At 40.1% G+C, this 27633-nt stretch overlaps 1 protein-coding gene and 1 long non-coding RNA gene across 2 annotated transcripts in view; one reads left to right on the forward strand and one right to left on the reverse strand.

Annotated features, from left to right (window-relative positions):
• LOC311301520 (uncharacterized protein) overlaps nt 1-12835 on the reverse strand; it is a 402121-nt gene extending 389286 nt beyond the window's left edge. The window contains exons 1-3 of the mRNA XM_084426715.1: nt 12630-12835; nt 11930-12244; nt 11464-11832 (exon numbers count right to left, since the gene is read on the reverse strand). Coding sequence (XP_084282841.1) covers nt 11464-11832; nt 11930-12244; nt 12630-12690 — 745 coding nt within the window. The 5' untranslated portion in view covers nt 12691-12835. The remainder of the gene's footprint in view (nt 1-11463; nt 11833-11929; nt 12245-12629) is intronic.
• Nucleotides 12836-24648: 11813 nt separating this feature from the next.
• On the forward strand, nt 24649-25312 carry LOC311305566. Its single transcript, XR_014630028.1, has 3 exons — nt 24649-24755; nt 24858-25057; nt 25226-25312. It is a non-coding gene; the product is annotated as an uncharacterized lncRNA (long non-coding RNA).
• Nucleotides 25313-27633: the final 2321 nt, after the last annotated feature.

A 27633-nucleotide genomic window follows, 5' to 3' on the forward strand; every position in this document is an offset into this window, starting at 1 on the left:
AACATTGTAAAAATATTTTTAGTACTTTTAGAGAACAACAGAAACTTTCCATATCATATTCTTCTGATGACGACATTTTCACATTCAGATCGTTAATCGACTTTATTACGTGTTAGAAAGCAAAGGATTAACAGCTCGGATCAGTATGGTTTTCGACCAGCTAGATCCACCTTAGACACACTAATAAGATTAGAAACTGATGTAAAAACGGCTCTAGCAATGAAAGAGGTGTTAGTGGCAGTATACTTTGACATCGAAAAAGCATACGATATGATGTGGAGAGAAGGATTGCTATTAAAGTTGCAAAGTATTGAAACTGAAGGAAGATTTTATAATTGTGTTTTAAGTTTCTTATTTGGACGGTTGGCAATACATTATCTCAGATGGTGAATGTAGAAAATGGAACACCACAGTCCTGTATTATTTGTATGCTAAACAGGTTAGATTTAACTCAAGCACGAGCTTTGAGATGTATCACAGGAGCAATTAAAACAACTCCAATCTCAGCAATGCAAGTGGAAACAGGAGAGTCCCCATTAGAAATAAGACGCCACAAATGATCTGTTGCTTACTGGATCAATTTACAAGGGCAGAAACAGGAACATTTTACAAAAGCAATAATAGAGGGGAGTTGGGAGACAATAAGCTCAACAGGAACAGGTTTTGCATGGAAAGCAAAGGAATGGGCTACAGGAATGTCGCTAAATAATACATCATTTTCATTACCGGTAACCATTTCCCCAATACCCCCCTGGTTTATTAGCCAACCTGAAGCTGATTTACAAACTCATGAGAGTGTTAAAAAAGGACAAATTGACATTAAGAGCTATACAATTGAATATATCAGAACAGTTTATTATGCATTTCTTCCAATATACACAGATGGATCAAGAAATCCAGAGATAGGTCACACTGGGTCAGCATTTTATGTTCCAGAGTTTAAAATAGGAAAATATGGGAGATTTACAGATGGGACTTCAGTGTATACCGCAGAATTGGTGGCAGTTCAGATGGCACTTAGTTGGGTGGAAGAAGTGATGCCAAATAAAGTTGTGATTTGTTCAGATTCAATGGCATCACTTATAAGCCTGCAAACATATCAAACAGTTAGATATGATATCTATATAGAAATATTGAATATTATGTATAGCTTAAGGCAAGCTGGAACAATAATTAAATGTGTTTGGGTACCAGCACATGCTGATATACCAGGAAATGAAAGATCTGATAAAATGGCTAAAGAATCACTTAAACTGAGCATCCCTACTATTACAGTTGCATTAAGTAGGATGGAAGTGTAGGGCTGAGCAAATATGGGCAGGACTCTTTACTGCCCTAGTACTTCAAAAAGCCTTTTAAAGGTTTACATGTGAATTAAACGTGGCACAATGGCCTTCATCATCACAGTATGCTAATGCCTATCTAGTGCAGGGGTTTCATCAATATGCGGATCGAGGACTGCTGGGACACTCCAGGCACAGGATGGTTCTGTCGGGAGAGACGGAGTCGTTTGAGCCTCAATCACACGTCTGTACCATTTGCTTCACAGGACATATGCTTTCAAATGCATGCTGTTTATTTACTAGTGTGCTCTAATATGTAGAGTGGGTGAAGTGTGGGTGAAGTGCCTGTACACAAAACCATCATAAAATGATCAAAATCCATCCAGTGTTTTTTTTTTTTAATCTTCTTATATGTTTCCTCCTGTCTCAAATCAAGCTGTTCGATATTGTGACGTCACAAAATCGACGCCCCTCCCACGATGTCTGATTGACAGCAGCAATGGAAGCTTTGTCTGCTGTTTCCAATTCATGAGCATTTCCGCTGGTGAAAGGCCATTCTCCAATGCTCTGTAGTTAAGAACAGCCAGGTGTAGATCTTCACCTGTCTCAGCGGCTTTTTCTAGCAGGGGTTTCATGATCTGCACTCCTTTCTCCGCTAAGCCATTGGAAAGCCATCATTTCTTGCAAAGTCCTTAAAGCTCTGACTTTTGAATTGTGGTCCATTATTACAGTTATTGGAATACTGTGACGTGCAAATATGGCTTTTGTTTGCACAACCACTTGCTCTGCTGTTGTGTTTGACAGCCTCACAAATTCTGGGTAATTGGAATGATAGTCCATAAGCAACTAGTAGTCTTTGTCTTTCAGTTGAAATAAATCCATCTCAACCGTTCTCCATGGTTCCACTGGTTTGTCGTGTGATTTCATGGGCTCTTTTGGTTTGCTGATATCTGTGCCGTTGGCATACTTCACATTGCTGCACTAATGTCACTATGTCTCTATGCATGCCCGGCCAATACAGTACCTCTCTTGCCCACCTCTTACATTTCTCCATTCCCAAGTGTCCCTCATGCACAAGTTTTAACATCTGCTTTCTCATGGACATAGGCACGACAATGTGTGTTCCTTTTAGCAGAACTCCATCTAGCACCGACAGTTCATCTTTAAAGTGTTGGTATGGGTTATCCAACACTCCTTCCCCCGGCATGTGAATTATTTCTATCACTCTCCTCAAATGTTCATCTTTCATTGTTTCATTGGCTATATCAGCCCACTTTGCAGTTGACACTGGCATCTGTGCTTTGATAGAGTCCACGTGAATCTGCACATCTTCTTCCGTAGTGCTTGTGTTATTACTCAAGCTAGCCCTGCTCAGGGTGTCTGCCACTATTAAGTGCTTGCCAGGTTTAAATTCAGATGCCAGATCATACTTCTGTAGATGAAGCATTGGTCTTTGTATGCGCGGTGGCACTTCTCCCAGGGGTTTCTTTGATATTGCTATGAGAGGCTTATGATCTGTCTCTAGGATGACTGGTCTTCCGTAAACATACTCATGGAATCTCTCACAGCCAAACACTGCACCTAGAGTCTCTTTTTCTATTAGCACATACTTTCTTCCCGCAGATGTCATAGTGCGGGATGCATATGCGACTGGATACCACTCGGTGTCATGTTGCTGGAGTAAAACGGCTCCTAAACCCGATTTCGATGCATCTGTAGAGACTTTTAGTGGCTTATCCTGGTGGTAGAATTTTAGAACCGGTTCTTTAGTCAAACTGCTCTTCAACCACAACCACTCTTCAACATGCTCCCTTTCCCACTGCCACTCAGTGTTTGATTTCAACAGGCTTCTTAATGACCTTGTGTTTGCTGACAGATTTGGCACAAATTTCCCCAGGTAGTTTACTAACCCTAAGGCTCTCTGCAGGTCTTTCTTGTCTCTTGGTTCCGGCATTTCCTCAATTGCCTGGATTTTTTCTCTGTCCGGCTGTACCCCTTCTTCAGACAGTCTCTCTCCCAGGTATGTGATTTCTCTTACACCAAACTGACACTTCTTTTTATTCAGTTTAACCCTGTTCTTTGTGCTTGATTTAGGACCCTGCGAAGTCTTGCATCGTGCTCTTCCTTAGTGCGGCCCCATACTACTACATCATCAACTCCTACTCCTTCGACTCCGTCGGAAAGCTGCTGCACGGTTCTGGGGAATACTTCTGGGGCTGAGCTGATGCCAAACGCTAACCTTAGGAAACAATGCCTTCCAGATGGCGTGTTAAAGGTGCATAGCTTTGCCCTTTCCTCGTCTAGCACTATCTGATAAACCCGGATGAGGATCCGATTTAGAAAAGTAACATGCTCCACTCACTGAACTAGTTATATCTGATTTTGTTGGAAGTCTATAATGCACTCGCTGGATTGCTTTGTTCAAGTCCTTTGGATCTGTACACAATCTTAGATTGTTGATCAGGAGTATTTGACTGTGGGGTGAGTCGTAAATCGTGCCGTGGGGAGGGGTCAGATCTCGAGTGGCTGGACGAGTACGCCCCAGTCCATTTCTTTTGTTCAAAAGTTCACTTCACTCTTTTAGATGTAAAGTTAGCCCATATTTTGTAGTTTTGTATTTTTTTTAAATGATTTTAGTAGTAGTATGTGTATTTATGTTTCATTTTTACAAAAATATTTATTTTTAAAGTTACATTTTAATTTTACATTTTATTTATTTATATTTAATTTACTACCAAACTTTTATATATTGATAATATGATTGGCTCTTGTTCATAAAAATAAAAATAAAAATCCCCCAAAAATATTTTTTTTTATCCCAGCCGCTGACATGGTGAAATGTGAAAGTAGTGCGATATCAGTGCCGGTCCCAAGCCCGGATAAATGGTGAGGGTTTTTACTCACTTATGGTGCACTTTGTCACAGTCACCAGCTAGTCACCACCTCCTCACTACATTACCCATCATCCTCTCTGGCCCTCACCTGCATGCACTTACCTGACTCCTTACCTGCACGATACCTACCTGAACAACTTGTCTTCAGTCATCTGCTTCCTTCATCCGTCTTCAGTCATTGCCTCGATCTCCATTTCAGAACAGACATCTATCCTGAACACTGTATTCATCAGTTACTCTCCTGCTTCCATCGCTGCGATCACACACTTCTGCAAATAAACCTGTTGATTACTTTACCTGTGTGAATCCTTTACCTGTGTGAAAAAATAAATCAGTGTTTACAACATTTATAATAAGTGCACCATATATGGTATAAATACTTATAAATATAACATATATATATATGTTATAACATTTAATAATCCATAAGCATTTCACAGATTCTATGTACACTAATTGTATAAAACAATTCTGTCAGTACACCATAAGTTCTAAAAATGAACTAGATCAATGTGATTAATGCCATTCATAGTTTCCATCCTTATGTTGTGTCTCCCTCTAGTGGGCATGCAACATTTATTTATTATACGTGTTTCAAACACTTATGAAAATAACATATAATTATAAAATATATATAAATATAACATTCATGCATTTATAACATTTGGAATTTTCTGAAATATTTACTTTTATTTTATAATATTATAATTTGTGATTTTCCATTGATTAAATCATAATAAGTAGTTTACTTCATTATATATTTTTAATTCATGTTAATTTTTTATTAACCACTGAAATCACTTGAAAATTAGTGGAACGTGTCCAGTTGAGTGTGCTTAGTACAGTAGAGGTGGGTTAATACATGTTTTAGTGTTTAAAAAAAACAAAAAAGGGTCACATCCATAAGGAGACGGAATGTTGTAGGACCCTGAAATTTTAGGTTTTAGTGGTTTTGGAGGGGTCTGGTCCTAGTTTTGGGTGGTTTGGGTTAGGTTTTAGTGGTTTTGGAGGGGTCTGGTCCTGGTTTTGGGTGGTTTGGGTTAGGTTTTAGTGGTTTTGGAGGGGTCTGGTCCTGGTTTTGGGTGGTTTGGGTTAGGTTTTAGTGGTTTTGGAGGGGTCTGGTCCTGGTTTTGGGTGGTTTTGGTTAGGTTTTAGTGGTTTTAGAGGGGTCTGGTCCTGGTTTTGAGTGGTTTGGGTTAGGTTTTAGTGGTTTTGGAGGGGTCTGGTCCTGGTTTTGAGTGGTTTGGGTGGTTTGGGTTAGGTTTTAGTGGTTTTGGAGGGGTCTGGTCCTGGTTTTGAGTGGTTTTGGGTGGTTTGGGTTAGGTTTTAGTGGTTTTGGGGGGGGGTCCTGGTCCTGGTTTTGAGTGGTTTTGGGTGGTTTGGGTTAGGTTTTAGTGGTTTTAGAGGGGTCTGGTCCTGGTTTTGGGTGGTTTGGGTTAGGTTTTAGTGGTTTTGGAGGGGTCTGGTCCTAGTTTTGGGTGGTTTGGGTTAGGTTTTAGTGGTTTTGGAGGGGTCTGGTCCTGGTTTTGGGTGGTTTGGGTTAGGTTTTAGTGGTTTTGGAGGGGTCTGGTCCTAGTTTTGGGTGGTTTGGGTTAGGTTTTAGTGGTTTTGGAGGGGTCTGGTCCTGGTTTTGGGTGGTTTGGGTTAGGTTTTAGTGGTTTTGGAGGGGTCTGGTCCTGGTTTTGGGTGGTTTGGGTTAGGTTTTAGTGGTTTTGGAGGGGTCTGGTCCTGGTTTTGGGTGGTTTGGGTTAGGTTTTAGTGGTTTTAGAGGGGTCTGGTCCTGGTTTTGAGTGGTTTGGGTTAGGTTTTAGTGGTTTTGGAGGGGTCTGGTCCTGGTTTTGAGTGGTTTGGGTGGTTTGGGTTAGGTTTTAGTGGTTTTGGAGGGGTCTGGTCCTGGTTTTGAGTGGTTTTGGGTGGTTTGGGTTAGGTTTTAGTGGTTTTTTTGGGGGGGGGGGGTCTGGTCCTGGTTTTGAATGGTTTTGGGTGGTTTGGGTTAGGTTTTAGTGGTTTTAGAGAGGTCTGGTCCTGGTTTTGAGTGGTTTGGGTGGTTTGGGTTAGGTTTTAGTGGTTTTAGAGAGGTCTGGTCCTGGTTTTGAGTGGTTTGGGTTAGGTTTTAGTGGTTTTGGAGGGGTCTGGTCCTGGTTTTGAGTGGTTTTGGGTGGTTTGGGTTAGGTTTTAGTGGTTTTGGAGGGGTCTGGTCCTGGTTTTGAGTGGTTTTGGGTGGTTTGAAAATATTGAGATATTGATAGATGGCTGAATTAGAATTATAGAATATAGAGTTAGAGTGTCAATATCTCATGACCCACACATAACAGAGACATCAGAGTAGACTCCTTGGAAACCTCCTTGGTTCTCACCTTTCCAACGAGTCTACTCTGATGTCTCTGTTATGTGGGGGTAATGAGATATTCACACTCTAATTCTTAACTGGAAGTGGCCGTATCTCCTAATTAGAAGTTCTCATTGAATCATGAGAGGAGTTATAAGTTCCGAGAAGCTTTGGCATGGCATGATAAATATCTAAAAGTTGTTGCCGATCATAAGCAATCAACGAGTGACAACGTAGAAGCAGCAAAGTCAATAAAAACATAACAAGTAATGCAATGGGTAGACGGCAAGCCGCACACACCGGCGCCATCTTCAACCTTCATGATTTATATATTTATATAATGATGTTGATGTTCCAAAACAAGTAGCGTAGCGAAATACAGTTTCTGTCGTGTTTTATTTGGCATTTTGTAAAATCCCACTGATTTCTGTTGGAGGACTCATTGCTCGTTGATATTACTGCGCTTCAGACTCAAATATCGAGCGGAAGTTTATACGTGGTTGTGAGGTATCTGAAAAAATAGTTCCACTATAGCAAATAACACGGATTGAAATCATACATTGTGCCGATATATTTGTTTTTAATCATCAACGAACACCACTAACCAATCGGTGAGTTGAACAGTTTTGAAAACAAACGTTAAGGGTTGTTTTAAGGACATGTTCGTGCATGCCCATAGACAGCCGCTCTGAAGAGGTCAAAGGCGATTCAAAACGAGTCAAAGAGTCGAGACAGGACCCATCGTCAACATTTCTGTGTCCACCACTCTAGTTCATCCAAAACAAACCAGAAAAGAGACTCAAAGTGCTGAATACCGGAATTATCCTTTAAGTAATGGGGGAATGTAGTGTTTGTGTATTAGTCAGGAGATGGCGCTGTAGTCCACATGTTGTCACCTATAAAAGGTGTAGAGTAAGAGTTGAAGTGTGTTGTACATGCTGACCATTATGTAACATCTGGCACTGTTGGATTGCTTTAGGATTTTAATAAATCTTTAAGAATTGAGAATTTTCTTGACCTCATGCTTACCAGGATTTAAACATTACAACATCAGCAATTGCTGGTATACTGGAAATCTCTGAACACATCTAGTGTGTGTAATCAGAAATGTCCTGTATCTGATCATCTCTGTGCATCTCGAGTGTATGGACGTGTACGGGGTTTTCACGCACCTTAAGTTTCACTGAAATTTCAAATGTCCAATTAAAACCGTATTAGGGACAAATGTGGGCAAAATTAATCTGAGCGGTACAAGACTTGGCTACTTTTCCTAAGTTTGCCACCTGAACACACACAAGAAAAATTGACTTGATTCTACAATGTTAAGTGGGTGGGAAAAAAACTCCTTAATCTCGCCTTCGTGGACAGAAATGGTGTGACCCTAACCCTAATGAATGGGAAAAACTGTAATTCAGAGCATTTAAAAAAATATACATTTGTCAAAAAAAATCAATAGTTCCAAAACAATGCATATCATACATACACACAAATGAAGGGGTGATCCATTCTCAATGTGGCAAACACTCACACACACACACAAACTCAATCCAACTCGCATAGTTTTCACAAGCACTAACCCGTTTGGTTACCGACTTTCTTCAAAATATCATCTTTTGTGTTCAGCAGAAGAAAGAAAGTCATACAGGTTTGGAACAACTTGAGGGAGAGTAAATGATGACAGAATTTTCATTTTTGGGTGAACTATCCCTTTAAGGGTCATAGGAAGAGAGTGTGTGTGTGTAGCTATCGCTACATGACATGTTTAAGGGTGTTAAAACCACATGTGTTTCTGAAGAGGACTTGGAGCATCACTTGCTCCACAGATAGAAAAGGTGTGAAGCCGAAGAGAGGTCAAAGGGGCTGGAACAGGGGAACTTTCCATATAGAGCTTTTGGTGTGTGTGTTGCATAAGATAAGGGTGATAAGATCTGTAGATAATCTGAAAATGTGCTTTCACAAGCTTATGTTAGTGAAGGGACTCGGATAAGTCCCAAGCTTTACCTTATAAGGGAATTAACTGTACTAAGATGACAGCCCAAAAACGAGCGTTTTTGTAAGGGTTTTTTCGGGTCCACAACTCGGGTGAAGACTCTCATGTGTTTATTATTCTGAATCTTTTTAATAAAACAAAGTCATGTTGTGGTGATTCGTAAAACTTGTTAAACAAGTCTCAGAGTAATTTTCCCTATTATTATTTCATGAATTTAGTAATGAAATATTAATGCTAGCGAACGCCAGTGCATTCGAACTCCAGATTGATCTGGTTCGAGGCTCCGCCGTGTGTGTGCGCGTGTGTGTGTCTGTGCGCGGGTGTGTGTGTGTGCTCCGCCGAGGACCCTGAATCGACATCAGACATCCCTAATCTGAAAGGTAAGGGCAATGTTTAATTTAAACAGATTATGATTATGTCTGAGAATGATTTGATGGCAACCACCAATCAAAGACTCCCAGCATGCATTGCGGCATGAATAAATTATGCAGATGCAATGTCTCAAATGATTTTCATTTGTTGCTGTAGTTCTTGTGATTTGTTTAGTAGCTTGTTTTGTGACGGTCCAAGATGATTTGTTTATCTGAATATTTTGTTGATTGTCGCTGTTGTTGAGACTCATACACTGATTCTTGATGTGTGTGTGTGTGTGTGTGTGTGTGTGTGTGTGTGTGTGTGTCATGCGGTTTTTGTTTTGTAAATAATTTCATTTCCCTGTATTTTTCATGTAACATAAGCTGTGCTGATAAATGTTATCATTATTTGTCTAGAATGAGAGGCTGCTACCGTTGTCTATGTTAGCCAGTTTTTGTATTTGATTTGTATAATGTTGTGACTGAGAACAAGAGAGGTAGAAAGACTCATTTTGATGTGAGAAACAAACTTTAATGATTACAATCACTGCACACAAGCTTTTCTACTCTAATTTCCCAAATTTTGCATAATTAACGCTGCACAGTTTCAAGTATAGATTTTTCATCCTGTGTCCGGTGTTGTCACTAACTCACATACCAGGCCACATATAGTTACAGCTCCTCCTTTAATCATCATCAGCTCCTCCTGTGGTTATTATCTTCCTGTTTATCTGATCAACTGAGTGATTAAATCCTGCTAGAGTTGCTGTATAGAGACACGATGCCACAGTGAAGTGCTGCTTTACATGCGTATTGTGAACCGCACTATCTCAACACACATCTGCTCTGAACACAGTTTATAAGATATTCTTTTGCACACAAGAGCATTGCTGTTAGTCTCCCTTCCTTATTTTAGCAGTTTCCTGAATTATAAAACAGTTTTTAAAAGTATTGTAAAGTAATTATTAGCTTGGTAAAATAAACCTGCATTTGCACATGAGCGTCTGTAAAGCAGATATTAACTGTCTTCAGGGAGTTTCTACACATGGATTATAACGTTCTGCTTTATTCTCTCCAGCCTTGAGAAATATATCAGATCCAGACTCCTTTATCAACACTACAAATGCTCTGGAAGATCTGGGATGTATTTCTCAAGCACCACTGATTTAACTTCCGCCTCCCTGAACTTCTGGACCACTTTGCTAAAACACTTGAACGAGTCGTTTTCGACCAACTATCTACATTTCTCACACAGAACATCCTCCTGGACAACAACCAGTCTGGCTTCAGAAGCGCCACTAAACTGAGACGGCCCTGCTCTCGGTTATTGAAGCTCTGAGACTGGCAAGAGGAGCCTCCGAATCCTCAGTTCTCCTCTTGCTGGATCTTGTCTGCTGCTTACAGTTAACCACCAAGAAGAGCATCTCAGGAACAGTGCTTCAAGTCTGACCTCTCAGTGGGTCCTTCAGGGTGTCGTGAGGTGTTTAAGACCCAATATCTAGCTCTCGGTTATTGAAGCGGCTTCTCAACTACAACTCGCTTCAGTGGACTTACAGATACATTACCAGCTCATGAAGGGGAATTAACATATTCCTAACAAACATCTCAGGAAAGGAGACTTATTAAACACAACTGCAGAGGTTTATTAAGACAATTATAGCAATCATTCAAAATGAAAAAAGATGCTAAAAACAGGAATGAACAAACAAGATCCAAGAATCCTCAAATCAGCTCCATCACACAGAACAGAGAGAGATTATACAGTCTGAGTCTGTCCATTACTGTATTAATATTATATTTAAAGCAGTTTACATATGAAGCGCAAGAGAATGACTTTCAACACTGTAGGCAAATATATCCATAACATCCATATATATGAAAATAAATCTTGGCTGTTATTTGCACACAAAAAAAATTCTAAACTTTATGGTGTCACTATTTAATATTACATAATGCCACATATACACAACATCATCATCACATAATACTGGAGCTTCACATCACAGAAATGATGAATATGTGCACGAGTCTGTCATCTATTATCTTCTTACTTCACTCTCAAGCTGTCAGGAGGAGAATGACTATCGCCATTGACCAAAGATAAATCTATTTAATGCTTTATTCATTCATAGATATTCATGTTAAGTGAGACTCTAGCACACTAGCATTTACACGTTTGCAGAAACATTGACACACACTTCATGATCACATGATCACTGTCACACATCATCAGTCTCTCGCTTCAGCCGTTTGATCCCGCCACAATAAAATCAGCCGGATAATCCCATCAATTCAGGATTGAAACCTCAAGGATTCATTTATTACATTACATTTACATACATTACAGATGCTTTTATCCAAAGCGACTTACAAATGAGAACAACAGAAGCAGTTAAACTAACAATAGCAAGTAACTCACAATATGCAAGTGCAATGACCCTTTCCAGTTTAATCTAACGCAGTACCAGTTTTATTATTTTTTATAATATTGAAATATTAATTCATCAATATTTGTGCATTTGAATGTGTTCATACATGAAAAGTTGTATGTTTTAGATGTCGTCAATACATAGATATTCTGTGACAAATCTGTCAGAAAAGAGTGTTTTCTCACCTGAATACTTGACAGTGTATCTGACTGAGGTCTCCAGTTGATCTCTGCGAGTAACCTGACATCTCCACACTCTGTTGTCATCTTCATTCAGGAGTGTTGTAGTCAGAGTGAGGATGATACAGCGATATTGATCTGGATCTGATGATGATAATATCTGATATCTGGAGTCTGTCTTCAGATCAACACCAGCCTGATTCACCCACAACAGCTCAAGTCCCGCAGAACGGACCCAATTATCACAGAAGAATATAGTATATGAATACAACTGACAGGAGAGAGTCACAGAGCGGCCTGGACTGATCTCAGTCTGTGAGGATGAAGATGATGATGATGAAGATGATGATGAAGATGGTGATGGAGACACTGAAACTGAACACAAGACACAAATCACAGACTCTTCAATCATCATCTGAGTTTAAAGGGAGAATCTGCCCTTTTTAAATTGACCACATAATCATGAACTTACCATGAAGAACATGCAGATGAACATCAGCACTAGGTCCTTGTTCTCTGCCATTCACATATTGACTGCAGCTGTATGATCCACAATCTTCTGCTGTGACGTTCTTGATGTTCAGAGAGCAGTCAGACTCCAGACTCAGTCTCTCATGTCTCTCTGTGTCTTTATTCTTTATCCCTCCAGTAATCAGTTTAACTGCTGAAAGACTGAATCTGTTATCGTAGGTCCATGTAGTTGATTTGCAGTCAGAAAGAGCTTTATTACAGGACAGAGAGACATTTTCACCAGAACTGATGAACACATGATCCACTCCACTGGTTCCTGAAACACAGTATATCTCAGTGATCATTATGATATTAATAAATGAAACATAAAACACACCAGCATAAAAAGCAGAAGTTTTAAATCATAGTATTTTTCCTGACTTAAAGCAAACAACACACTCTCCAGAATAAACTATTAGTCTTTATCAGAGAGCTGTTCAAATCACTGACACACTCTTAATATGAAGATAATTCTTCATCATCAGATGTTTGAGTGACACTATGTCCAGTATCAGGAATAATACAGTATGATCTGTGTGTATCAATACACAACTCTGAGATCACAACGTGAATGTGTGCAAGAATAAACTGAGCATGTTCAAATGAACTCTTTCCAGACTAATTCCACTAAATGTCTTTAGAGAAAATACAGATTTCTTTACCTGTGAGAAGTGAAGAGAGAATGATCAGTCCCAGCAGACACAGATCACACTTATCAGCCATTTTCTGTTTCTGTCAGTCTTCCTCTTCATTATATATAGTTACAGCTCTTTCTCTTCATTATATATAGTTACAGCTCCTCCTTTAAACATCATCAGCTCCTCCTGTGGTTATTAACTTCCTCTCATCTGACCGACCAACCATCACTGCTGAAATAAACATAAAGCCTAATGTTGCAGTGCATGATGGGAACCACCAATCAAAGCTCATCCATGTCTCCCAAAATAATCATTATTGCTAATATAGCGTATAACTGTTGAGCTGAGTGAACCTGAAGGTAGTGATGGTGAGATGAAGCTTCATGAAGCTTTAAAGCTTTCCAGCCTGATGTGTGTAAAAGTGGTTGATTTCTCCAGGTTTGGAATGCACACAGCGCCACCTGCTGGTCAATGCTAATATCATGCAGAACAAATCCTCAGTGGTGTGTTATGGAAATTAATTTGACTTCATGCAGGGCTGCCAATGCTGAGAATCAGGCAATCGACACTTTTCACTCGCTCTCACGACACACATCCAGTTTCTCACGCAGAGGAAAATCATGAAGCAAAGAGGACTGACACTGACAGACAAGGCTACTATTGATATGAAACACACTCTCATCTCTCAGATTCTGTCCATTTTATCACGAAATTCAACAATAAATACGGTTTTGGCGCTTGTAAATGTGACGTGACAGATCTCTGTATCGCCTGAACCGATCATCTCTTACTCTTCACTACTAGTTAATAGCAAATAAACACGAATGAACAATAGGTGTGTTGAAAGATACAGTACAACTTACCGAAATGTATATCCCTCATACATCCCACATGGAAATAACCTACAGTATATAAACATATATGTTTTAATATAGGTTTTGATATAGGTTTATACAGTAGGTTTGACAATATTCCATATTTATTTATTTTTAACATATTTTTTACATATATCGTTAAAATATTATACCATTATAATAAAACCCTATTATATTTCATTTGAGTTGTTATTTTTAATCTTTAATAATAATAAAAGCTGACAGGGCTTTATATTTACAGCATTAGGGGAGATATTTTTTTTTTCTTGTGAAAAATGTACATGTATCTGTACCTAATATTTAAAGAGTAACTAAACCCTAAACCAACTTTTTTTAGTGAATGATCTGTATGAATGGGGCTTTATTAGTGCTGTTCATTGATTCAAGTAATTTTTTTGACATTTGTGTTTAAAGTATTTTAATTTGACTAAATAGGGTGTAAAAACGTCTGAGTGCTGCCCTCTTCAGGTTGAACAGGGGCTACTGCAGTTGAATTTTCCTATTGGAAGTTGTGGTACACTCTGATGTCAGAGGGTGAGTAGGGGGAGGCTGCAGACCTGGAGCCGGTAGATATACGCCCCTAGCAGTTTTACGCCCCTGGCAGTTTTACGCCCCTGTTATTCCTGATGCGTCCAGTAGGGGGAGGCTGTATATTAGCCTAGTCATATATCAGAGCAGCCTTATACTGTCTATGAAAGCAGCCGAAGCGATACGAATTGAGGTATGTAAATAATCTGCCAAAGTTATTGTTGTTGATTGTATTGTAATGATGCAACATTTATTATTTATGAACGATTGATGCAATATCAATTCAAAAGATGGGTCTATAATTTATTTCTAGAGAGGTTAGGCTGCCCCTAGTCTTCTCTTTACCCACCCTTTCTCACTCACTTTTAAAATTAATTACATTTTTATTTTTATCTTGTTGTCTGTCTTTAGCTTGCATGACATGGCTTCTTCTGGTAAGACCCTGTTTACTCCTTGCATTTAAGCATACTCCACATGGTTTCTGGAGCAACATTAGAGTGGATATTGGAAATGTGTGATTTTTTACATATGTTTACATATTTTACATACATATGTCATGCATGATAAAACCCACATTGGTCCTATATGGTTTGAATGTAGATTTTGGTTTGAGTTGTTTCTTATAAATTAGATGATCTAATTCTCTAATCTAATGTATATCTTAATATACAGTTTTCTTAAAATAGCTTACTGATCTGTATGTGCACTTAATGTGTTTTATCATACTCTGTCTTTGGTTCTTTTTAACTTGCATCTCATAAAGGTGTGTGTTTGCTTTAGCTATTTAAGAAAATTAAAATCTCTCTCTCTAAACTTGTATAAAGTAAAAAAGTAAAGTAAAAATAAAGTAAAAAACACCCATCTGTTTTTTCTCTCTTCAAATGTAAATTGTATTTTCTCTTCAGGGGAAGAAATAATATCTATACAGAGAGGTTGCAACTTGCCTGCGCTTAACAGATGCACCTCCTGCTGTTCCCTATTTCACTGTCCTTTCTGTACTTCTGATTTTTTCAAGCCCTCAAAGAAAAATAAAGTACAAACTCATCTTCAGCTTCACTTTTCTAGGGCAGTCGTCCAGGAAGGTAGCATCATTTATGATGGATTTTTTTTTCTTCTAAAAATGTTGTAATGAATGTTAATGTTAAATGGATGCATGATTGATGTTTTAGTATTACTCAAATAAAAGAATGTCAACATTGTCAATGAAACATTAAGCTGATCACATGAAATAGGAATGCAAGAAAATGAGTGATTTTTGTTTTGTTTTTCTTTTTTCTTTCAGATTATACAATCCACCGGTGTGGTCTGGGTTGTGTGTCACAATTACACTATCATTGTGTATATTGTTCCTCAATAAAATTCCGACGTGACAACTTTGTGGCCCACTTGAAAGTCTGTAAGACTGCCAGTACATCGACGACCATTCCTGATGTGGCTCCCCTGCCTGCCAGTACATCGACGACCATTCCTGATGTGGCTCCCCTGCCTGGCAGTACATCGATGACCATGCCTGAGGTGGCTCCCCTGCCTGCCAGTACATCGACGACCATTCCTGAGGTGGCTCCCCTGCCTACCAGTACATCGACGACCATTCCTGATGTGGCTCCCCTGCCTGCCAGTACATCGACGACCATTCCTGATGTGGCTCCCCTGCCTGCCAGTACATCGACGACCATTCCTGATGTGGCTCCCCTGCCTGCCAGTACATCGACGACCATTCCTGATGTGGCTCCCCTGCCTGCCAGTACATCGACGACCATTCCTGAGGTGGCTCCCCTGCCTGCCAGTACATCGACGACCATTCCTGATGTGGCTCCCCTGCCTGCCAGTACATCGACGACCATTCCTGAGGTGGCTCCCCTGCCTACCAGTACATCGACGACCATTCCTGATGTGGCTCCCCTGCCTGCCAGTACATCGACGACCATTCCTGAGGTGGCTCCCCTGCCTACCAGTACATCGACGACCATTCCTGATGTGGCTCCCCTGCCTGCCAGTACATCGACGACCATTCCTGATGTGGCTCCCCTGCCTGCCAGTACATCGACGACCATTCCTGATGTGGCTCCCCTGCCTGCCAGTACATCGACGACCATTCCTGATGTGGCTCCCCTGCCTGCCAGTACATCGACGACCATTCCTGATGTGGCTCCCCTGCCTGCCAGTACATCGACGACCATTCCTGAGGTGGCTCCCCTGCCTACCAGTACATCGACGACCATTCCTGATGTGGCTCCCCTGCCTGCCAGTACATCGACGACCATTCCTGAGGTGGCTCCCCTGCCTACCAGTACATCGACGACCATTCCTGATGTGGCTCCCCTGCCTGCCAGTACATCGACGACCATTCCTGATGTGGCTCCCCTGCCTGCCAGTACATCGACGACCATTCCTGATGTGGCTCCCCTGCCTGGCAGTACATCGATGACCATGCCTGAGGTGGCTCCCCTGCCTGCCAGTACATCGACGACCATTCCTGAGGTGGCTCCCCTGCCTGCCAGTACATCGACGACCATTCCTGATGTGGCTCCCCTGCCTGCCAGTACATCGACGACCATTCCTGAGGTGGCTCCCCTGCCTGCCAGTACATCGACGACCATTCCTGATGTGGCTCCCCTGCCTGGCAGTACATCGATGACCATGCCTGATGTGGCTCCCCTGCCTGCCAGTACATCGACGACCATTCCTGAGGTGGCTCCCCTGCCTGCCAGTACATCGACGACCATTCCTGATGTGGCTCCCCTGCCTGCCAGTACATCGACGACCATTCCTGATGTGGCTCCCTTAACTGCTAGTAGGTCCTTCAAAAAATCACAACTACGAAACAGCGTAGTTGTTAAAGCAAATTGCCCTCACTGTCACATTACTATTCTAAAAAAAAATTTAAGAAAACATCTGGAGAGGAAACACACAAAATCTAGGGATGACATTACAGCAAGCCATCACCTTTATTCTGACTGCATAGACCGAGCTAATGGTGTCTATGCAGTCCAGAAACATTTTCTTTCTTCGAGTGTTCCGATCCATGTTGTGTACAAAATCTGGGGAGCAGAGCAGAATGTAAGATGTGAGTTGCCATCCTGTCAAGTGGAGATCGATTTAGCCAGGAGGAGTGGACTAAGCCACTACAAATGCCATCACCTCAGGTCACTAGACTATTGTGGGTCCTTTGTTGATGATCCTTCTCTTTCTGAAAGTACCCTGACAGAAATGGTCAGGCTAAAATGGTTTGGCAATGAAAGAAAGAGAGATTGCCTACAAAGGCAAAGCTTGGCCACCCAAGACAACAAACCCTTGTCTGTAGCGACAAAGGCGACAATGCCATCTTTAAAGAGGTGCATTTCAGTGTATGAGCCACATGCATCATATTATGCCCAACTTGGAAGAATAATGGTCACATATGATGTAAAGCAGAACTCCTGGCATTGTCCTTGTGCCAGGTCAAGAAGATCCTGCCTCCATAAATACATTGCAAAATGGCACCTGTTCCAGACTGAGCATCAGCTTTTCAGGACCGTCCAAAGCACAGATCAGACCAGTCCAGTTCATGAAAGTGTAGATGACGCAGGCCTAGTGTACCCCCCGACAAAAGAGCTGGAATCTATGATTCAGTATGTCATGAACAACAAGACCATCCCTGCAGCTCTTCCTGAGCACCTGCGTCTGCCTTCCTTTTCAAGCACATACCCAACCAGCCTCATTCCTGATGAGATGTTCTGCCACAGATGTGCTGGAAATGTACCTTTATCAGACCCTCTGCTCATCACATCAAAGGCCAAAATTCTTACAAATACAAGAATTATCCATGGTAAGTAATTTTGGTGCCAATAGGATCTATAAAATACATACTGACATCAGTTCTAAATATGTCCTAAATGGTATTGTAGTATGGCTTAATTTTCTAACATGGTATTTTTCAGATGTTGCCACCTACTCAAAATGTTGCCACCAATGTGGAATCCACTACAGGTATCAAGAGTGGAAAGATGGCCTGCATAATTTTAATGACAGTGTCATTCTTGACCTCCCTTTATGCATACATCTTCGAAACATGCTACAGGTTAGGCTATCTTAAATAATTTACCATTACCTCTAGTAAAAGTAATGCTTTGCAAGGTTTTTCAAGAAGTGGATTGCAATTATTGTTTGTGTTATCTGAAATCATAGGCCCACACTGCTGTCGGGAGAGTGGTTCAGTGTCTGGAGGTCACTATAGGGGAACAGTTTCCTCCAGCCAAAACAGTGCTCCATGCCTATCTCCATTTTGAGGCACTCACAGGTCACGAGTATGAATACTCTTGTGTGACATGTGGGGATCATCCACCCATTGTCATTATGGATCTCCACAGAAAAGGAGCATTCAACATGTCATGTAAGTGTGTTGGCATAGACCAAATTGAAATTCTGTGCTTTGAGCAAATAATACAATCTGGGTGATTTGACACTGCTTGTGCATATTTAGCCACAGGAGGCTTATACCTAATTTTCTCTATTATACAGGTCGTCTTATTAATATTTTTCCTTCTGTATGTTGTTAGTGAGTGACATCAAACCACCACCAAAGGATTTCAATGGACACATGGATATGGATGATTTCTGGGATAAACTGGCCCTGCAAATGATTGGTCGTGGCTTTGTAAAAAGTAATTATCTTGCTTTTATGTGCCTCTTCTTGACATTTGGTATGCTATTTACAATCTTTTTTTGAACATTTTGCTTTTTCTGTTGTTATTTAAGAACAGAGCGACAATCCCTTCACTGTCCACCCCAATTACCACTTTTGGGCACCATGGATTGGAAGAAATACACGCAAGTCCAGTCAATGCCTCAACACAGAGTTCCAAAAAATCCACCAACCCAAAGAAGCTGAGCTTTGTGAAATAACTGTCTCTGAAGATAGATTAAAAAATGAGCTTTATAAGAAAAAGGTCAAATTGATTTAATTTCTAATTTCTGCGACTAGTGTGAAGTGTTTCTTTGGCTAAGTAGCATGTACTGTAAGTGTTTTTGTTGCAACTGTATTTTGATTTGTTTTTTAGGTATCGGTGATAAGGAAACTGTGCAAGGAATGTGGTGTTGATTCCATTGGCTCAAAAAGTGACCTCCTAGAGAGGCTTTCATCTGAGATGAAATGTAGACAGACGTATGACAAAATATTTGAAAAGATTTGGGGTGCCTCTGGTAAGAAACAAATGCTTGTGTTTTGGTATGTTTGTGACTGTCACTTTACCTTTGTGGGCCTTATACTTTTATTACTGCTGCCTAACGTAGATGTTTTTTTCCTAGGAGGATGGGCTGTGGTCATGTGCCCTTGTGGAATTGTCTATAGCATCAAATGCTGTTTGCGAGCAGAGAGTCCGAGAGACTTTGCAGATGTCCTCCTCTCATGGAAACACATACCCAATGTAGTCATTTATGATTTCGCACGGGGACTGGCCACACACACCAATCTTCGCTATCCTGAGACGTTAATCTTCACGCCACACGAAGGTCGTCTAGCTGACCCAACAGATGGGAACATAAAGATGGCAAAGGAAGGAAAACTGAAGATCTCCTTGCCATGGCTTAGTATAAAAAAACAAGTCCCAGACAGCCATGGCCACCCAATTACAGGCTCAGCAGAGCACTATGTCCTTAATGACAAATTTCATGAAGACAATTCAAAAGACGAACGGGATGCTCTCCGCAAGATTGGTCTTGTAGCCCAACTGGCTGGTAAAGTGAATAGCCAAGTTGCGGAGCAGTTCTTTAGCAAATTAAAGAAAAATAACTACTTTCTAAATATGACCCTTCCATCAACCCACGTCTTCCTCATGAGAAGTATCATCCACCACCACAAAAGTCAGAAGAATTTGAGAAGACTAGAGGCCTTAAAAAAAGTATTTGGGACAGAAGTGGTGCTGAACATCAACCACCAGGCTGTTCTTGGTAATGTTTTAATTACTGCAATATGACTTTAGAATTGGTTCTAAATATTACTTGTACAGATGTTATCATGTACCAATATTTTGTGTTATCCAATTAAGCTGTTTCAGAGTCCTCTACTCAATCTGGTGCAACAGACGTTCGCCAAGTGACCAGTAAGTAACACAGTAGAGGATCAAGCCACTTTATGGCACTTGTTTAGTCTGTTATTGCTATGCATTGCGAAGTACAATGTAATGTTTCCTTATTTGCATGTGGTCCAATATTATATCATCTTTTAATATCAAACTCATCAATTAACCCTTTTATATCAACATCTGATATACACTGTACTTGATTTTATTGACGTCTACATCTGTCATTTCATTGTTGTAATTATTGTATTGCATTTGTATTCTGTGTCATTAACTAATAATCTAATTTTGCACGCCTTACAGACCTTAGTGGCTCAGAGGCAACAGTGGATTTACCAGACTTTGATGCCCCTGCTACAGGCATGGGTATGGATAAAGTAATTGCACAAACTTACAGTAATTTTCCATTGCAGTTCATTATTCATGACCGAGATTGTTTTGTTTTATTCCCATAGAAACGTCTGCAGATGTGAACATGGAGGAAGTGGATGAGGATATGATTGTGGAGGATGCAGACGAGTATTCAGCTCAACCTTGGATGAAGCCTCATAATCTTCTACAAGACAAATTGGTAGTTGTTCATATCTTCACTATCAATGCTAAAACATACTGTCCACAGTAGCCTGTATTGTAACATCCACAATTTGTGTTAACTAAAATATCCATTTTATAAAGACAAGTTGCCTATTTAAACAAAATATGAAGCATTTAGTCTTTCTTTTGTCCTTTGCAGCTCAGATACATCCTGGACACGGGGCGGCTGGCCGATGAGGTCATTGTGAAGGAGGGAGTGATATGCCTCTTAAGAGAAGATTTTTGGACACTGGGTTTGAGAAGGGAAATGGAGTCTGATGTAAGTAGTAACATTTTCATGTAGATATTTTTCATGGACCAAAAAAGTACAGCTGTGAGCACAATGTATGCTCTTTGTTTTCTTTGTAGAAAGAACTTAGACTTTTGTGTATGTGCTAACTATTTAGATTATTTCTTGCAGATTGGAAATGCCTGCATGAAACTCATTTATGAAGATGCTCGAGCGCATGTATATATCTTTTTCACATGATTTGTATAAGCTATTAAGCTTAGTTTATACTTTTTTTTTTTATTCTTTTATTTCAAATATGAATGGCAAGTGGTAGTCTTCTTAATATTTCCATTTGCTCTCACAGGGCAAAGGCATATATGCTGCTGATATGTATGTCGTTACTACATGGAAAGACAGTGTAGATCCCTTAGCCTACTTTCCAGTGAGTATTGAATGCATAAATCATACTATTTGACATCTAACGTAAGTCGGAAGTAAAATAATTTTTCATATTTGTTGATTGTGTTTTATAGGATGATGCTGACATGAAGGATGCACTTGTGTTCCCTCTATGGACAAAAGCTGCCGGCCCAGAACATTATCTGTTATGTGTAAGATTTTACAAGTTATGGTGTAGCTCAAAAACACTTGCATACTGTATCACGTTTTATACAGCTTTTGACTACTTATTATTGACTCATTATTATTTTATGTTGGTTTTACGGAGGGGTGTTTTTACCCTCTATATCATAAAGCAAAGGTAATTAAAATGTGAAATGGATTGTCATAACACTCTCTGTACTCCCTAGCTACAACCATGATTATGCATCCCTATAGGTACTGAAGCCACTCTTAAGAGAGATCCTCCTACTAGACTCCCTGTGTAGTAATCATGAGTCTGGTTTAGGAGATGACCTGTACAGAGACATCTTTAGGTCCACAGCTAAGATATAACTGCCACGTTCCTATGGCATGTAATGTAGATATGCGGTTGCATTGTTCCAGTTGTCTTTTTTATTTTTATTTTTTTAGCTACGAGAGTATGTGTTATCATATTAATTTACAGTTGCCACGTTCTTATGGCATGTAATGTAGACATGTGGTTACATTGTTCTAGATAGAAACATCTATCTTAATAGATTAAACCAGCAAAGCAAAATCAGGCCTCTTTGTGGATGAGGACGTCCATGTTCTGTGGGAGGAAATAGACTCAAATGGGAGTGAGCAGAGGAGTAAAAATGCTGGTTTAATTTATTGCCAAATGATATGCTGTTACATAGGCTTTGTAACATAGGACTCCTCATGGCTCTTTGTTAATTTGTCTTTTATCCAAATCTTAGGAGTATTGCACATCGTCTTGACCCTGGACAGTGGACAGAAGTCACAGGATTGGATATTGGGGTGACACACAACTACAATACCACTGTTCATATTTTCAGCTCTGTGTATGTTTTTATTTCACATTCTAATATATTTGTATCCTAAAGGTCTTTCCTCAACAGACCAACAGCATTGATTGTGGAGTTTTCATGCTCATGGTAAGCTATTAAAACAGGCTACTAAAGCTATTTTTTTTCTTTCTTTTTTTTCTGGAAATTAATCTTTACTCTTTTTCAGTATGCCCTTTACACTGTGCTGAACACTCCATTCAATTTCACTTCGGTGAGCTTTTCTATTTTCTTCCTTAGAAGGTTGCTATAAAGTTGTACTTTATTGCTGGTCATTGAATTCTAACAATACTAATGAAATACTAATCCTGTGACATTACAATTTCTGTTAGCTTGACATGCCTGAAATCAGGGAGTGGTGGTGTCTACGTCTAATTGAGCGGTTTGAGACAGAGGGGTATGTGTATTATTTTCTTTACATCTCAGTTTGGTGTTTCATTCTTTGTTCCTTCCTTGTCAGTAGAAATAATTGACCAAAATGAGGCATTACAGGTCACTAAATTTATACATTATACATTACTTTTATGTAATTATTAATTATACATAAAATGATCAATGCAGTCTTTTTATTGTCCATAACAAGAGTTGTCCTATTGGGGGCCAACAAAGTAGATTTTTTCTTTCTTTTTAAAAGGCATGGGAAAAGGTTCGCCCACTGGACCGAGGAGGCAAGATGCCTGACTGAAGGGACATTACGACCTCTTTACAGGTGTTTTCCAGGACTGACACATGACTTGCCACAACATGTTGTTGCCAAGAGGAACCGAATGTTGTCCAACCAAGCTCTGGTGGACTTCATTGTGGCAAGAGGAACCGATAACCACATTCAGGTACATGCATCAAGAATGCATTTTTTTTACTGCATTCTAAACCAATAGCTTGTCTAGTAAATAAACAACTTACACATACATGGAAATGTTTTTAATGCCATTTTCAATTTTCTCTGCACAGTCCATCATCAATGGACAAAAAAAATCAAAGTGGCTTGACACTTTTTCCAAGTGTTCCATCAAGAAAGTGCCTGTACCGTTATTCATTGAAGATCAGGAGCAAATTGATGTTATCTACACTCATCTGACTTCAATTCTGGCCAGCACACCCACACACACCCACAGTGACCAGATCAGATTCATTATGGATGTCCTTTTTCCAGAGGTAGGTCTTGTGTGTTAGTTGTGCTCTGCATGGTGTCAGATTCACATTTTTTTTAAATAATAGTTTTGTGCTTAATATAGAAAAGGCACTTTTGATTTTGTTGTAAAAAAAAACAACTAAACATGCAAAATGATGCTTGGCTTATTTGGGCTGTGACAAATCTCAATTCTTTCTCTGGTAGTCCATCATCTGTGCTCTCGCTGTTGTGGAACATGTGTCCATCTTGGAGGCTGAGGAGAAATTCCTGCGAGGACCTGTCATTGACGCAAGGTACTGTAAGGATCATATAAAGGAAAAGAATTTGAAACATGACATCCTGCCATTATTTATAAATAACCATTGTTTCTACCACTATTTAACTTTTGCTTTTTTATTTATTTTTATATCAGTGAGCGGGAGTACTTTGACAGGAGGATAAAAAAACAATTAAAGAAGAGTGGCAAGCCATAGGAGAGTCATCTACAGGAGTCATGGTGTTAATAAATAACTTTTTTTGTGAACAACAATGTTGTCTCTTTCTTTTAAATGGCCCTTGTAATTTTAGAAAAGGGTTAAATTGTGTTTGTCTTCATAAAATGCTATGTAGGACATGTTTTGTAGCTGTATGACGACCAATTGTGAATAGTACAGCAGATATTTAATTTAGGATCCATATGATTACACTGTACTGTATGTCTAATGGCCTAAATATGGTTAATACCTAAATGTAACTTAATATAAATTCACAACAACATATATCAGTAAGTCTCCTGTATATAAAAACAGTTTATAAATAAATATAAATAATACATTCAACAGTAGGTCATAGGTCTGCAGCCTCCCCATATAGTGTTATTTCACCGTATTTCCTTCTCCCCCTACTGGACGCATCAGGAATAACAGGGGCGTAAAACTGCCAGGGGCGTAAAACTGCTAGGGGCGTATATCTACCGGCTCCAGGTCTGCAGCCTCCCCATATAGCAGAGGGTACCAGCTAACCACGCCCTTGCCTGCAGAGAGATAGGTCTCAGATGCACGCCCCCTCTCCACTGGGCTCTGCCTACTTTTCCAGCATTTTTCAAATATTGCCAGTGGGTGGAGTCAGGCTCTGACCAGGGGTTTAGTTACCCTTTAACGAAATTAATCGATATTGAATCAAAATCGGATTCAAATCACAAGACATTAAACATTTGTGCCTCCATCTAAGAGGCAGCGCAGTGAATCTGGCTGTTCTGGAGACAGAGCGTTCTGTGATAAGTGGCGGCTTTCACAATATGCTCAAAGGAAAGACTATCTTCTCGGTCTCCAAATCCATCAATACAGCATTGGCACCCATTAATTCAACATTGATTCACTGTGACAAATGACTTGCATGAGTAAAGTCTTGTCATTCTGTCTGTCAGGTTACTTCAGTCTGCGGAGGCCTTCAGCCGCAAAAGTGGCAAGGCTGATTGGTCAGGAGGGGTGGACGACCCATTGCCCCAAAGCAGAGGAGGTAGTCAAGAGCAGAAGGTTGAAACCGACCCTCATGTGCAGCACTGTGTGGCTGAGCCGGCCTGGACAGGTCTTGCTATTACAGATTGTGGTCCTCCCAAAGGTTTCGGTAAGAAAACCTTGCAGTTATTTTCAAGGCAAGAAAATACAAAAATGTAAATTGTACCTTTTAACAGCCATTAACTACTGCACCAAGAGCTAGACTTAAATCCTGAAACGTTTGTCTACATGCAAAGTATATTCAGTAACTCGAAATGTAATGTTCTCCTAATTACAGGAGCGGTTGCGACCAGAAACTTTTTTAGTGGTGACACTGTCTGTGATTACCACGGCAAGGTCATCATCACGGCATCTGAGGGGAGAGCTATGATGGAGGATCTGAAGGAAGAGGCAGGGTATCTTTGTAAATCCGGGGAGAAAGGCCTGTGCATTGATGCCCACACCTTCCCTTGCAGCTGTCACCCACTAGCAGACACGTCTGGCCGCCGCATCAATCATTCCTCCGGCCAATATAAAGACATTCTGCTGGAAAATGGTTGTTAACGGAGAAGACCAGGAAGTGGTTTTATTTAAGGCTCTGCAGAACATCCCCGTTGATCAGGAGTATTTGACTGTGGGGTGAGTCGTAAACCGTGCCGTGGGGAGGGGTTAGATCTCGAGTGGCTGGACGAGTACGCCCCAGTCCATTTCTTTTGTTCAAAAGTTCACTTCACTCTTTTAGATGTAAAGTTAGCCCATATTTTGTAGTTTTGTAGTTTTTGTTAAATGTTTTTAGTGGTCAGTCATCTGCTTCCTTCATCCGTCTTCAGTCATTGCATCGTTTTGCCATTCCAAACCCAAACTTATGGTGCACTTTGTCACGGTCACCAGCTAGTCACCACATTTCCCATCATCCTCTCTGGCCCTCACCTGCATGCACTTACCTGACTCCTTACCTGCACGATACCTACCTGAACAACTTGTCTTCAGTCATCTGCTTCCTTCATCCGTCTTCAGTCATTGCCTCGATCTCCATTTCAGAACAGACATCTATCCTGAACACTGTATTCATCAGTTACTCTCCTGCTTCCATCGCTGCGATCACATACTTCTGCAAATAAACCTGTTGATTACTTTACCTGTGTGAATCCTTTACCTGTGTGAAAAATAAATGAGTGTTTACAACATTCTTGCAGGTGTTTTATCTGTATTTTGTACAGTGAATGGACTCATCAGTGGGAATGCTCACTGTCCACTGTATTAAGCTGCTGTCACTTTGCCTCTGCCCAGGGACTACAGATGAACATTAGCTTGTAGCTATCTCTGGTCTGTGCAACACATTTGTTGTGCAATGTCCCTGTCAAATAAACAAATAAATAAATAAATGTATAATAAGTGCACCATATATGGTATAAATACTTATAAATATAATGTGTATATATATATATATATATATATATATATATATATATATATATATATGTTATAACATTTAATAATCCATAAGCATTTCACAGATTCTATGTACACTAATTGTATAAAACAATTCTGTCAGTACACCATAAGTTATAAAAATGAACTAGATCAATGTGATTAATGCCATTCATAGTTTCCATCCTTATGTTGTGTCTCCCTCTAGTGGACAAGCAACATTTATTTATTATATGTGTTTTAAACACTTATGAAAATAACATATAATTATGAAATAAATATATAAATATAACATTCATGCATTGCATTTATAAGATTTGGAATTTTTTACTTTTATTTTATAATATTACAATTTGTGATTTTCCATTGGTTAATGTTACTAAATCATGATAACTAGTTTACTGGATCAATGCGATTATTTTCATTCATAGTTTCCATCCTTATGTCTCCCTCTAGTGGGCAAGCAACATTTATTTAGCAAAACTATGGACCAGAATCAGAAGATTTGGATCGACTCACTGAAGCAAAAATGAGCAAAGTGTCATAGTACTCAAAGCGAGGAAGCAATAATGCAAGTAAAAGTATTTAGAATTCTCAGAGTCAGATGAACACAGAACAAACACAGTGGCAGTTGAGTGGCGCAGGGACCTCGACAGGCAACACAGAAGATGACGGTGGTGAATGGTGGAGTCCGTGACTGGAACCAGATGAAGTAATCCAGAAACAGAGCGAGGAACAAACTGCAACACCAAACGGGAACACCGACTCCCGAACACACCAGACTGAATCACAACGGAGACCGCCAAACAGGAACAGGATACAACACGAGGAGACTTCACAACGATCTGACAATGAGAGGACAGAGAACGTGAGTATATGAAGGCACGTTGATCAGCTGCAGCTGGCGCCGTTAGTGAGCTACAGCTGTCACCACTGATCAGCGGTAATGATCTGGACCACGCCCACACACACACACACACACACACACACACACACACACACACACACAGGTGTCACTGCAACTCTAACTGATAACACCTGAAACTATACAGACATTAAACAGATTTACTACATTTATAGCAGATATTAAACACCACTGGTTAAAGTCTGTCCACTGTGTCTCTGATCATGTAAGTAACGTCATCATAGTTACAACCACAGACGAGTTAAAGGAGCAGCTGACGCTAATGACCACAACTGATGATGATGAAGATGATGATGAAGAAGATGATACAACCCGACGTCAACCCAACTTTCATTTCAAACCAAAATCAT

This window comes from Rutilus rutilus (assembly GCF_951802725.1).
Source record: "Rutilus rutilus genome assembly, chromosome: 1".
In the NCBI taxonomy this organism is placed as follows: domain Eukaryota; kingdom Metazoa; phylum Chordata; class Actinopteri; order Cypriniformes; family Leuciscidae; genus Rutilus; species Rutilus rutilus.